At 35.8% G+C, this 15,626-nt stretch overlaps 1 protein-coding gene across 3 annotated transcripts in view; it reads right to left on the minus strand.

Annotated features, from left to right (window-relative positions):
• Positions 1 to 15,626, minus strand: part of LOC145989483 (uncharacterized) — a 544,790-nt gene that overhangs the window by 15,515 nt on the left and 513,649 nt on the right. For all 3 annotated transcript variants that reach the window (XM_083124829.1, XM_083124831.1, XM_083124830.1), the window contains 2 exons: positions 6,125 to 6,234; positions 5,049 to 5,194 (listed from right to left, as the gene is read on the minus strand). In XM_083124829.1, the coding sequence (XP_082980955.1) occupies positions 5,049 to 5,194; positions 6,125 to 6,234 (256 nt within the window). The remainder of the gene's footprint in view (positions 1 to 5,048; positions 5,195 to 6,124; positions 6,235 to 15,626) is intronic.

Raw genomic sequence — 15,626 nt, forward strand, 5'->3', positions numbered from 1 at the left:
CACCATCGCAGAGAAGAGAATAGTGAACCTGAGTGACATGGTTAATCGAGCATACAAAAGGCGAAATTTCAGCCAATAACCGAAGCAAAGATTTCTCTTCTTTTATCTTCCAGTGCCTTTGCCAAATGTCGAAGAAAAGCAACATAAAAGTACGAATATAACAGCACGTGTTTAATCGAGGATACGAACCTGGGACCTTGTATTTGTAGCGCATTGTGTAGATACTCCGCCAGAGTGCTTAGCAAAAACACATTTACAAAATACAGGCCTATTTTTAATTTTTTGCGAAATATTGTGTCTGCTTAACATCCTCCCCCATCCGTCGCCCGTGAAGACTCCCTCAAAAACGTGAAAAAATTGCATTGCAAAAATTGTTTTGCAAATTTTGTTCGGATCCCACTTTAAACGGGTCCAGTCCCGATTAGCCTTCCAGTGCACAAAGTGGACTTAAAACAACAAATCAATCAATCAATCAATCTTTAACAAATTTGAATTATTGAAATTCCTTTCTTTTCTCCCCGCCGAACTCCGTGTCAGGGTGGTTAGCACAGCGTCCTACAACGCTAATGGGGCCCGGGCTCGAATCTTAGCCAGAGATATTCTTTGTCAATGTCAGTTTCATCATGTCATTACTCATCCTCATCTTGGCGATTAGCAAAAAGTGGCAGAAAAGCGAAGTAAAGTAAACCAAACCAATAAAAAATAACTTTTCTCTTTATTTTAGTTTTGGAAATTCCTTCTCTTGCTTCTAAGAATTAACTCCCGCCCTCATTTTGGCTAGTCGAATATGTGATTCTTTTAAATAGCTATTTGTAATTTCACAGCACCTTCCCTATATTTCATTCGTAAGTTTCTGGCAATGCTCAAATACGGTATCATGATGAGAATTGCAACTCGCGTTACTTAAAAAATATTGTTTTAAAGCTTATTTGTAGAAGTTTTATAACAATTATAATTGGGTCATTCCATGTTAAATGATCCAGAATTTTGTGAAAATGTCACCCACCATCCCCGATTTTGATAAAATTCGGTATACTTATAGAACATTTATTGATGATTACAAAAATGACATTTTTGTTTAGATTGGTCAAAGGGTTCAGAAGTTACGCACCTTTTAAAATCTCCGTGTACACCAGTTCCGGCTCCACTTTTAAAGACACGTATTAGGTTATAAATGAGAGTATCTTCCCTCACATTTGCCGTAGAAACTTCAAGTTTGTTTTCTTTTGTTCAGAATAGTGTAAGCTTTCATTTAAATAACGTTTCATATGAGTGTATCAATAAGCATGTATTTTTATGTATAGTTTATTTTATTTTTTTAGACAAACAAATGACTAACTTCAAGAGTGAATTTCGTGCAATGCCTCCACTTCAATTTTCCCCCAATTTTATACGTAGGTAGCTCAGATTGTGGACTAATGCCTGATGGAAAAATTGGGATGGGCGGTTCATAGACAGGGCGATAAAAAAATCATTTGAATCAAGTGACATTAAAAGTTAATCTTATTAAAAATGCTCATGTATTGTACGCAAAGCCTGTTTATTTCCAAGGAGAGTTTTTACACACAATGAAAAGCACAATCTTCAAATAATTGTTCACATTTACGATTTTATCCATAAAAGTTGTTTCTTCCTTTCATGAATCCCACAGGAGTAAATAAATTAACTACAGGATATACATGAAAGTCCGCTCTATGTAAAGATAGGTTAATTGTAAATAGACCTACAGTGTAAAGTGGAATCCTATCAACTTTTCAATGTGTCTCCACCGGGAATGAAACCCAGTCCCCTTGATTATGAAGTGACAGCGATATTTGACTACCAACAGCAACGAACACAAAACTACAGATTGTAGGGGAGACTGTTTACCTTGAGCATAGTGTACCTTGGAACATTTACTGGTTCTGGCATGTTACGTGCTCAAAATCAACGAAGTTGTAGGGAATGTCGATAGGTAGCGCTGACAGCAGTTCTGTTTGTTTTGTTACAAACCGTGAATTCTCTGGACCAAACAAATTTCTCAGTGCCAAAAGTAAATGTATTGTTAGTTGTAATTCGTGTTACAACCAAGAAACGAAATCATGTTTTGCGACAATCATCATGTGCAACGTTTTCCTTATCATCTGCTGAGTAAATACGTATGCTAACTTCAGTAATTTATTGTAACCTACAGCTTAGGTAGCCATATTTGTTGAAATGAGCGTCCTCTTGTACCTTGGAACACACAACATCATGTACCATGAAAGATGTTCATATCGGTATTAATTTCTGTCGCCTTCATTCCATTCAATATTGCACTACACTAACACCTTCTCAGCTGTTCCTGCTTCCCGACACAACACTGCGGCTATCTGTCGGACATTCTTAGAACTTTTCAGACGACCCTCGTATTTGTAATACTGGATTTTAATGACAAACAAATTTGAACTTTATTTAAGATATTTTACAGCCGTATTCCAACCTACATTCTGTGTTCCAAGGTACAACAGGGTATGTTCCATGAACATAACCATGTTTTATAATGGAACACTTTATAATCATTACATGTTATTTATTTTATCTTTAATAGGACTGTAAAACAGCAACATACAAACAAGAAGTTGTAAAGAAATCTTCAATTGATATTAGCAATATTTTTAAACGTTAAAAAGTCAATACCTAAAATTAATAAAGAAACTAAAATGCGAAAATTTTCCCATGGTACAAGAGTCTCCCCTACAATTATATTTACGGGCGCAAGTGTTGAGCCTCCACGCTTAAAACGCAACGTGATATTTGTTGATAGGTCGTGGGAAGAATGAAAACTCAATTCAAGTAAAAAAAAATGTACAGAAACATTCTGCTTCTTTGATGTCCTGTATTTTAATTGCTTGAGGTTACGAATACGAAACAAAAAACTGCATAGTTCTGACATAAACTGCACAAAGGTTCCGTTGCAAAGGTCATCGCCCTCTTTGCAGCCAAATAACAAGACAATTTGTAGTCTCGCTCCGTTGCAAAATGTCGTCCAGGTCGACCTTGGAGAAAATGCTTGCAATATTTCTTCTGCGCTGCAGTGGTGTGGTGTAACAAGAAAGAACATGACGAGATTTTCGATAAGGATTATTTAAATATGGACGACGGTTACGTTGACGAGATGGTCAAGTCCTACCTTGCGATTAACTTTGTTTCCCGTGACGCCATCGGATTTACAACGTCTTTCTTCTCATGTCGATGCGTTCACGTGGCGATTTAATATGACTGAGCAACGCATCTATTGCTTGTTAAACCGTTTCTACTCCAGCAAAACAAACAATTTCGTGGTCTTCTAACTATATATATTAGGTGCTTAGTGACATGATCGCAAACCAAACATGTTGTTTTGCTATTATGAAATCTCTTTAGAATAACTTTAACATGCAGTGGACGGTCCAAGGGCAATGGATGTTGAAAATATGGTGCGATTTATATGGCTTTTCTTGGTGTAGTGGAACTGGTATCTCTCTAAAGATTGTGTCGTTGACATTAGCTTTTACAAAGAGCCCGAGTTGTGTAAGGGTGTGTCACATCTACGAAATTCCTAAGGGGGAAGTTGTACGAACCTATTTTCAGTTATCACTGTTACATTTTACCACCATTTCATGCATCCGATTACATATTTTTCTATTAATGTGTCCCGAGTGAAAAGGGAGATTATAACCCTTATCTGTTATAACCTCCGCTAACACCCTCCCCTATAAATAATGAATTCTATATCTTTTTCGTTCTTCCTCTCTCCCTTCTCTCTTAGAGAAGAGAAAGAGAGAGAGAGAGAGGAGGAGGAGAAGAAATAGAGAGAAATGTCTGTCTCTATTCCCATCTATTTCTCTCCCTTCATAGAAGAAGAATAAGAAGATGGAGAGAGAAGCTTCACCTTCTTTCTCTCTTCTCCTCCTCTATCGCTTTCTCCCTCCCTCGAGAGAGAGAGAGAGAGAGAGAGAGAGAAAGAGAGAGAGATCTAAGGGAATAGAGGGGGGATTTGGGGCCCCTGTTTCTCTCCTGTCTTTCTTGTTCTTCTTCTTTCTTTCCCCCTTCTCCAGAAGAAAGGAGGAAGAAAGAAAAACAAACATTTCCCTCTCTCTCTCTTTCTCAGAGGAAGAGAGAAAGGAAAGAATAGAGACAGAAATAGAAGGGAGAGATAGAGAGAGAGAGAGAGAGGAGTAAGAAAAAAGAATGAAGGAAGAAAAAGGAAAGAATGGAAGAAGAGTCTTTATCTCTCTGTCTCTCTCCCTTTCTCATTCTCTCTCTCTCATTCTCTCTCTGTCCGTGGCATAAAGAAAGGAGGAGGGGAGATTATCCGAATGGTGGTAGCTTTCAAATGCAAGTTCCTACTTGTTAGTTCACATTATTTCGGATTTGAGTTCAATGTCATAATGACATAAGGGTTGTGTGACATACATTTAAACCCTGGTCTCTTCTCGCGAACATGACGATGGATTTTAATCCTGTTATAGTTACGTGAAAAATGACCGTTTGAAACTGATGACATCTGGTAAATGGGTGGTCCATTTATCTGTGACTATTCATCCTCCTAAGCATTTCAAGTGAAATGGTCTTAAAAAACAGACAGGGGAGGTAGCAAAAATGTCGCTGATTTCTACTCAGTACATTTTATCTTTATAATTGAGCAAAGGTAAAAGTTCCGGGACTTAAGTCTGGAGATTGTGGATACCAATCTAATGATACCATGTTCGGTCAATATAATGCCAGTTTCCGAGAATTTTTTCAGCGCAATGGAGCTTCCTTTGTTTATCTACAGACGTCCGGGAATGGTTAAATCTGACGTTTACTCATAATTGTTGACTGGCAGAGAAATACAATACGTTATAGATACGAAATGCATAATAAATATAAAAATTTTTAATACTCAATGTTTCCCTTTCCGCGAGGATTTTGATTTCGTATTTTTTGTAATTTTAAAATAAATTATTGTTGAAGTTACACTACAGTAATCAAAATTATATACATGGGCTATTAAATGAATCTGTTAGACACAATGTATTAAGTGTATTAAGTACTTTGTAACCCACCTGTGAAGTAAGTCCATTGAATAACACATTGGCTACACGTCACATACGGGGGTAGTCTCACTTTGTAACGAAAGGTTACCTTTTTCTTGGAATCGTAGGGGATATAGAATGCCACATCATTTCCTCCATCAACGTACAATGGATACCTATAAAATTATGAACGGGTAAAACTATTTACCATATTGTCTTGAATAAATATAATTTACTAGGGTCATACAACATGCATATAACGATTTCTAAATCAGGAACTATCTTCCAAAACTGTCACCCAAAGTGTTTAGTAAAAAGTATTCCCTAACTGAATACAAGAATATTTCCATTCAAAATGCAAAAACTTCCATTACAATATACATATTATTTCCTTACTTGATGCAAAATATTCCCTAAATATAACATGTAAACTTAACACTTTATTCTAAGATTCTCATAATTTCTTAGGAAAAAAATATTAATATTTATGATTGATTTCTTTCATCACCATGCATTTATAGTTAATATGACATTTTTGGATTTCAATGCAATATGAGTATTTTGGGTTTGTCGAAAACTAAGTTTTTAAGGTAATTGATTTGAATTTAAAAGAGCGGGCGTTTCAAATAAATTTTACACACAATAATTACCGAAAGAGAACTGTTTGTCATAGAGGTCTGATATTTGATTCCTTTAATTTTTGGTGGATGGACTTCAACAGAAATTAAAAGTTTTACATTCCACTTTAATACAATCGCAAATATATTTGGTTGGGGTGCACTCACTCTACAAATATTATATTTTAGGACAAAAATTCATTTTTTTTCGTCTTCTATGCTTGTTGGGAGGAACAATTACAAGTTTTCATTTCCTATGTGAGCATTGTCTTTTCCTGAAAAATGAAAACCAAACTCAACTCACTACATAAGTTTATACTTCAATTAAGCTTTGCACCAATGATGATTACGAAATATATTCTTTAGTAGCAGTTAGAAATTCAAAAATAATTAAATTAATCAGCCTATTATATTTAAAATATGCATATAATTTGCAGATTTGCTATTATTATTTTATTCCTAATCAACAAAAGTAATGATTCGACGTACCTATCAAAACAACTTTGGGTAACAACTTGTCTAGGATTGTTGTTGGGACAGAGGTTAAGTTCGAATCTTCCCCAGTGATTGGCTGTTAATTCGATCTCTACATCAATAACCTAGAAAATACATGAACAATATACTATATTAGACAAAATGTATGTACAGGTCTTAAATTCTATATATTTTTCTCAGTATTACTGCAATTGCAACTTTCTTCAATATGAATAACGTCAACAGAAACAGACATGAAATAGGAACGAGACTTTTAAAAATAGACAAAACACCATAATCAGATATTCTTGTCCTGATGAACATGCAAAATTTTTTCCAGATAAGACTGGATTTAGTTAGCGTTCTTAAGGTTACGAGTATGTAGAAGGACCTACATACGTAGACTAATAGACTAAATAGTGGGTTTTACCACTATACGATATGGTATGGCAATGCTAGAATTAATAATGATAGGTGAAGTTACGTTACAGTGCAGTAGTTGTTACCTGACCCAACTTTCCACTTACAATACAGGCTATTGTAACACATACACACACACGATTATATGATCCTCGTATCCGTATAATACTGTCAGAAAATTGTGGTAATGTTAATAAACTTGGTTAAGTTAAATTCTTTAAGAAGATGAATTACAGTAAATAATGTACATATTATCTGTGTTATGACGACTGATACGAGAACATACAAACTTATAACGTTAAATTTGGAAAGATTTCTCACCTAACCTTATGGCTATGATAAGTTTTATGTCATGAATACCATGTTGTGGTATTGCACTATATATTTCCCAATAAAATATACAGGAATTAATTGTGTATTGAAGATTAAGAGAATGTTTCTAAGTAACAAGAGATACAACATACAATCCCCGTAAAGATTATTCTGATATTCACTAGAATTAATTATGAACATAGCTTTTTCATAATTAGTATTTTGTGTAGCTTTGAAATGGAAAATGTTTTAAACAACAGGTCCAGAGAAACTGAAAGATATCTATTACACAAGGTGACGAAAAAGTCATCACCTGATTTTCATAGTCTATAGCTTGGGTTTTAAATTAAACAATGTAAGTTTTTTTGTGTTAAACTTTAATTGATACTTGTAAGTTTTATGTCCTCAATTTTTAAAGAAAACATCCAATAAATGACCACCATTCGAATTGATGCAAATTTGGGCTCTTTTTATTGCGTTTTCCATGGTTTGGAAATCTGCGGGGATTTTTTTTTTCAATTTCATGCTGTATATTGTCCTTTAGTTGCTGTAACGTCTCTGGCTTATTCACATAAACCAATGACTTCAAATATCCCCAAAGGAAAAAATCTGGAGCGTACAAACCGGGGGACCTGGCCGGCCATGCAAATCACCAAACGAGATATTACTCTGCCCGGAAAAGTGTCAAGCAAAATTGTCACAATTTCTCCAAGTTCTTGTGGGGTATACTTATTAATTTTCGCACACAATAAATTTCGTGAGTATCATCTATTTTTTTAATGTATATTTGGTTGTAGCTTTTCAGCTAGTCACCAGTTACATTTGTTTTACATTTCAAAATTTTACAATTTCATAATTTTATAATACAATATTTTCTCTCACAATATAGTTGGTAAGTACATATATTATTTTCTTAGTTGGATTCCTCAAAAATGTAGACAAGGCGTATGCGCCATTATATCCTGCTTCTTTTAGATATCTTATGAAATAATCACGCGTAGTTACATTAAGACGACATTCAAATATAATATGATGAGGTGTTCCTTCAGTTGCACTACACTGACAGATTGGTGATTGTACAATCTTCCTAGTGTACAAGTCTTTAGGGGCTAGGGTGTAATTTAGCCGACATCTAAGAAGGCTTGTTAAAGAGTTTCTTAAAAGTTAATATCTTGATACCAAGGTTCTTTAGGTATAAGTGGTTGAATTTAATAATATTTTTACCCATTAGTCTTCCCTATAATTGTCTATTAGTCTTCCCTGTAATTGTCTATTGTTTCTACCAACTTTTCAACAATTCTGTTTTAGCGTGCGACTCTAGCGCTTTTGCAGAAAATTTAATCATAAGCGATCGGTGACTTGATTCTTCCGCTGCGTACCTGGCTAATGCGTCTGCTATGTGGTTCGGTTCTATTTATGTATGCCCAGGAGTCCAGACAAAAGAAATATTGTAACCTGAGTTGGTTAGTTTGTGTAAAAAATGTTTATGTTAACAATGTACCAGTCTACATAGTAATCAGCTGTTATCGACCCCAGGGAGTGTAAGACTGACGCTGAATCAGTGGCGATCACTACCCTCTTGAGGTTTCTCTCCTGTATATACAACAGTGATCGACGAATAGCAAACGCTTCCGCCGTGAATATTGAAAATTCTGCTGGTAATGTGTAGATTTTGTATTCAATTAGATTATTGCAATATATTGCGGCTCCAGTGTTACCAGCTGCGGACTTTGATGTGTCTGTATGTATATATATATAAATCATCATGCACTACAGAATGTACATATTCCATGAATATGTTATTCACCATACTTGACATTGACGTTCGTGTATCTCTATCTGGATATGGAGGAAAGTGAACGGGAAGTATTGTTGCTAATTTAAAACAGTCTGTTGTAAAACACGGAGACGTTGAAAAATCTAATAACTTTCGGTATGAAATCCTTAATCGACTTGTATGCTGCGAATAAGATTGGAAGATTTAATTTATATTTAGCTGTACAGGATGATGACATTAACATTTGTAAAAGTGATAATTTTGGTATTATAGGACTGGATATGGAAGACATATTTTTCATTAAGAATTTTCTCGCAAGATTTTGTGCCCGTAGTTGAAATGGTGGTTTTCCTAATTCAACAAACGTCGCTTGTTTCGGTGTTCCTTTCCATAGACCAAAGATTCTGCATAAACTATGATATTGTATTGAAGATATTTTCCCAAATGCCCAATTTAGATTTTTTTAATCAAGAAATAGCCATATTCTAATCTTGAGTTTAGCATTTGCTTGTGAACAATATGGAGTAGGATCTGCTCCCCACTTTTTCTTGACTGCGAGACATTTTATAATGTTAAACGCCTTAAGAGCCTTTTCTTCCATGTGTTCTACTTGGAATTTCCATTTCAATTTATCATCCAACATAATGCCAAGAAATTTATGTGTCCTAGTTTGTTTTATGTGTGATCCATTAAAGTCTAACACAACTGGAGTTCGTAATTTTCTTCTATGGAACACAATTACAGATGATTTTTCTAGGTTAATGTTTATGCCATTGTTATCACACCATCTACATAATTCGTTTAAAGCCAGTTGTGTTTTCTCTTTACCATGAGATAGATTCTTGCTGCTTTTGTATATAACAATATCATCTGGATATTGCAGTAATCTAGCATACTTCAATACTTGTTTACCTAGATCGTGAGTATACAAATTAAATAATGTTGGACTTAACACCGCACCTTGCGGAAGACCTTGACTAGTTGTGCGAGCATTCGAAAGTTGATGACCGTAAGGAACATATATGTTTCTCTGTAATAATAATCCCACTATACTTTTAATAAATTGCTTAGGAAGATTGATATTTTTAGCTTTCTTACAAGCAAATGTATAAGGACTGCATCACATGCAATAGAAATATCCAGAAAAGCAACTGTACAAAATTCGCGACAAACAATTGACAACCATATGTCTAAAATAAGTGTAGTCAAAACATCTATTGTCCCCATTCCTCTTCTGAATCCCATTTGATATTTTGGTAATATATTGTTATATTCAATCCACCACGTAATTCTATTAAGTATAAGATCTTCATAAATTTTTGATAAGCATGACGCTAGTGCTATTGGCCAATAATTTTCAGAACATCCTGGTATTTTTCTTGGTTTAAGGATTGGAATTATAACAATTTCCTTCCATTGAAGGGGAACTTGCCCACTAGTCCATATCACATTATAAAGTTGTAATAATTTATCTATTCCCAGTTGCGGTAAGTTTTGTATACATTCATATGATATGCCATCTATTCCTGGTGACGACGAAGGTTTACTTTCACTTATAACATTTCTTAATTCTGCTCTGGTAAATGAACATTCCAATGTTGATGGTGTGGATTCATTCATTTAATTTAATATGGCGTTGAAATCACAGTCGCTGGAGTCTGGTGTTAGGCTTTGGTGAAATTCTGTCATCCATTTACTGCTTATGTCTCCTTCATGATATCTATTAATGTTATTGGCATTAGCCATCCTGTTAATAACTTTCCACGTTGTGGTTAAGGATCATTCATTTGTTAATGAGGAACCAAACTTTTTTCAAAACTCTACCTTATTAGTCTTAAGTACCTTTGAGTTTTGGCTGCTGTTTCTTTGTACTTCAAGAAATGGTTCATTGTTGGGTTTTCTTTATATTTGAGGAATGCATTTTGTCTAGCGTTTTATCAATTTCTGGCAGTTTGTCGTCCACCACGGACAATCTTTCTTTTCGAGTCACGTTGATCGGGAATTATAAATCTGTTCACATTCTCCTTAATTAGTGATGTATAGTTTTCGTAATCTTTCCCTAAAGTTTGTTGTTGGTATTTTTCAATAAAGAGATTGATTTGTCTTGAAAATTGGTTCCAGTTAATATACACTCATGCTCATAAATTATGGATAATAGAGGTTTTGGTGCCCCACGATACAGCACTGAAACAAACTAGTTGTGGTAGCACAGACACATGTTGAACACACAAGAAAGACATCCATATACCCTGCTTAACCCTGTTTATTGCAGAAAACGTGAGAAAAACCAAAGAGCGCACATATGATACAAAGCAAGGGAGATTGTAAAATGTTGTTCCACAGTTCTTTGAGCATGTGCACAGGTTTCAGTATGGAATATGATGCTCATGCACATTGACACATGCAGTACAACGGCTTGGCATACTCTGGAGGGGGTTGTCGATCAGCTGTTGGGGTATGGCCTCCCATTCTTGCACCAGTGCCTGTCGGAGCTCCTGAAGAGTACCAGGAGGTGGAAGACGTGCGACGACACGTCGGCCTAGAGCATCCCAAGCATGTTCGATTGGGTTGAGGTCAGGGGAATAGGCAGGCCACTCCATTCGTATGATGTCTTCTGTTTGAAGGTACTCCTCCACAATAGCAGCTCGGTGTGGCCTGGCATTGTCATCCATCAGGAGGAATGTAGGACAGACTGCACCTCTGAAAAGACGAACGTAGTCTTGCAGAATAACATCCCAGTACACCTGACCTGTTACAGTACCTCTGTCGAAGATATGCAAGGGTGTACGTGAACCCAGGATAATGCCACTCCACACCATGACACCACCACCTCTATACTGGTCCCTTTCGACGATGGTACCGGGTCGGTATCTGGTTCCTGGTTCACGCCATATGGTTACACGAAGAGAATCATTGTTGACACTATGCCTGTACTCGTCAGTGAAGAGTACCTGAGACCATTCTTCCATTGTCCATGTCCTGTGTTCTCTACACCAGTTGTTACGGGCTACTCTGTGACCATGTGACAGTGGAATGCAAATTGCAGGCCTCTGGGCGAATAAACCGTGCCTGTTGAGTCGTCTGTACACAGTGTGTCTGGAAACAACTGTTCCAGTGGCATCTGCAAGGTCTCTAGCAAGGCCCCCGGCAGTACTCCGTCAGTGTCTCCGGGCACTTACGGTGAGATACCTGTCTTCTCGTGGTGTTGTACACTGTGGACGTCCACTGCTGTAGCGCCGAGACAAGTTTCCAGTCTGTTGGAATCGTTGCCATAATCGTGAGGTGACACTTTGTGGCACATGGAGCACCTGTGACACGACCTGCTGTCTTTGGCCTGCCTCTAGTCGTCCAAGTATCCTTCCCCTCATTACATCATCAATATGTGTTCGTTGAGCCATTTCACACACACACTCACCATTCGCACCACCGAACACAACTGCACACTTCCTATAGGCACTGTGCTCTGGTCAGCAGTTTCGCTCCTGTGAGTCATTGGTCTGCTTACAGCGCCACCACACACTGGATCAAGGTCATAGTCAACACAGGTTCTTTGGTACAGTACCCAGACATCATTTCAAGCTGCAACGTGCACATCAAATATTTATTTGTACAAAATTCAACATTATCCTTAATTTATGAGCATGAGTGTATCTAGAATAGTATGGACGTGTTGGTCTTTCCGGAAGATTTCTAGATATAAACGTTGTATCTATATTTGAATCAAAGGATATCACAATTGGAAGATGATTACTATTATATGGATTTTGCAGAACTCTCCAGTTAATATCGGCAACTTTATTCTCTGTCACGAGTGTTATGTCAGGGGCACTAGGATCTTTATTTGGCCTTGAGATATATGTGCGAGTGCCATCATTTAGTATTGTTACATTTGGGCCTCCCCCATGGCGCAGTGGTAGCGTCATTGCCTTGTAATCAAGGGGTCCCGGGTTCGATACCCGGTGGAGGCACAAGTGGTTCGGATTCCACTTTAAACTGTAGGTCCAGTCCCGATTAGCCTTACTGCGCATAAAGTGGACTTAAAACACCAAATCAAACCAAACCAAACCAGTATTGTTACATTTGACTCTTGAAGGTATCTGCACAGAGATTTCCCTGACATATCTGAACCATAACAACCCCACAATGGATGATGTGCGTTAATATCCCCTCCGCTTATAATATAAGTATTTGCCGGAAGTTGTTGGAATAGATTACACCAGAACGAATACAGTAATTTAAACGAAGGTGGATTATATAGTGTAACAAATGTAGTTCTATCTATTGTTACTCCAACTATTTGAATATTGTCAGACATATTCCTTAAATGTCAACCTCAAAAAATTTAATTGTGAAAAGTACCACTTTAAAACATAAAGATGTCCACAAATATACCTGGTCTTCTCCAGATGGTAAAACTCATAATCAGATAGATCATATTCTCATTGATAAGAGAAGGCATACTAGTATAATTGACGTTCGTACACATAGAGGTGATGACTGTGCTAGTGACCATCATTTAGTAATTGCTAAATTAAGAGAGAGACTTCAGTGATAAATCGTAAGCAACAAAATCTAAAAGTTCTAAAATTTGAAACAGGAAAGTTTACTGATGAAAGAATTAAGAAAGATTACCAAATTAAACTGTCAAATAGATTTGATGTTTTGCAGGATTTAAATGATGATGAAAATATAAATGAAACAGACGTAAATAAGAATTGGGAGCACATACGTAATGCAATAGAATCAGCAGCTAAAGAAAGTATAGGATACCATAAACCGAGAAAAAGTAAGCCATGGTTTGATAATGAATGTCATAATCTAATAGAAAATAGAAATAAGAAATCAGGCTAGATTTAGGTGGTTAAATAACTCTGATGATTCAAATCTAAACAATTATAATAGAATAAAGCGAGAAGTTAACCGTGTGTTTAGAAGTAAAAAAAAGATTACTTGAAAAGTAAAATTAACGAAATTGAAACAAACAGCAAAAATAAAAATATCAGAGATTTATATAAAGGTGTAAATGAATTTAGAAAGGGGTGGCAACCTAAAGTAAACTTGGTAAAAGATAAAGACGGTGATTTTCTAGCTGACCCAAGCGATATTCTAAATAGAAGGAAGAACTACTTTAATGACTTTTTAAATGTCCATGTAGGAGATAAATCAGAAGTTATTGAAGTACACACAAGTACTAACTTGACTGAAGTTAAAGATGCTATTAAAAGGCTAAAGAATAACAAAGCACCTGGCATTGATTTAATACCAGCTGAGTTAATTAAATACGGTGGAAATTCATTAATATGTCAAATTCATAAATTAACTTGTTTAATATGGAATAAAGAAGAAATCCCTCAACAGTGGAAAGAATCCATAATTGTTCCTGTGTTTAAAAAAGGTGATACAATGAACTGCAATAATTACCGTGGAATTTCTCTACTCTCAACAACATACAAAATATCGTCTAACATACTTTTAACAAGACTAACACCATATGCTAATGAAATTATAGGTGATTATCAATGTGGATTTAAACGTAACAGATCAACTACAGATCAAATTTTTCACATCAGACAGACACTTGAAAAAAAGTGGGAATATAATCAAAATGTCCATCAGCTATTCATTGATTTCAAAAAAGCATATGATTTCGTCAAAAGAGATAAATTATATAATATATTAGTAGAGTTTGGAATACCTAAGAAGCTTGTTAGTATGATAAAAATATGCACCAGTGAAACGGAAAGTTAAATTCGTGTGGGTATTAATATGTCTGACAAATTTACAATTCACGATGGGTTAAAACAAGGAGATGCATTATCTCCATTACTCTTTAATTTTGCCTTTGAATATGCTGTTAGGAAGGTAAAAGAAACTAAAGAAGGACTAAAATTAAATGGTGTGACTCAGTTGTTAGAATATGCAGATGATGTAGACTTACTGGGGGATGATGTGAATACAATTAAGAATAATGCTAAAATATTTTTCCAAACTGCTAAAGAGATACGTTTGGAAGTTAACAAAGAGAAAACTAAATATATGCTTACAGGCAGAAACCAAGTGTTAGGTAATAATCAAAATCTAATTATTGATAACAACTCGTTTGAACCAGTTTCCAAATTCAAATACTTAGGAGTAATATTAACAAATGAAAATTATATTAAAGAGGAAATAAAAAGTAGGCTTAATTCAGGAAATGCATGTTACTTCTCTCTTCATAAACTCTTGTCTTCTCGTTTAATATCTAAGAAACTAAAAGTAAAATATACAAAACAGTAATTTTGCCTGTAGTATTATATGGATGTGAAACTTGGTCCCTTACATTGAAAGAGGAACATAAATTGAGAGTATTTGAAAATAAGATCCTTAGGAAAATCTTTGGACCTAAAAGGGATGAGGAGACAGGTGACTGGAGAAGGTTACATAATTTAGAACTACATAATTTGTATTCATGTCCAGATATTATTAGAATAATTAAATCAAGAAGACTTAGGTGGGCAGGCCATGTGGCATGAATTGGAGAGGAAAGAGGAGTTTACAGGATTCTTGTTGGGAAACCTGATGGTAAGAGACCTGTAGGAAGGCCAAGACGAAGATGGAGGGACAACGTTGAGATGGACCTAAGGAAAATCGTTAGGGATGGAAAATGAGTACATAGATCTTGCTCAAGATAGGGACAGATGGAAGGCCTGTGTTGCTGCAGCCATGAACCTTCGGGTTTAAGAAGGCTAGATAGTTAGTTAGTTATTCCTTAAATGTATTACTTCATACCTATAATAATTTTTAATCCCTATGGCCAATCCACCATATCCATCATCTCTGTCGTGTCTTATCCAGTGGTATCCATAGGCTTTATTTTTTGATTTGGGTTTCAACCACGTTTCTTGAATTAATATAGTGTCTACTGGGTAAAAGTGAATAATGTTTTCTAGACTGTGTATATTTGGAATTATGCTTCTAATATTCCATTGTATAATTCTGTTTATCCTGCCTGGCATTCTGAGTGATGAA

Source organism: Lepisma saccharinum, chromosome 6 (assembly GCF_977018435.1).
Source record: "Lepisma saccharinum chromosome 6, izLepSacc3.1, whole genome shotgun sequence".
NCBI classification, from domain to species: Eukaryota; Metazoa; Arthropoda; class Insecta; order Zygentoma; family Lepismatidae; genus Lepisma; species Lepisma saccharinum.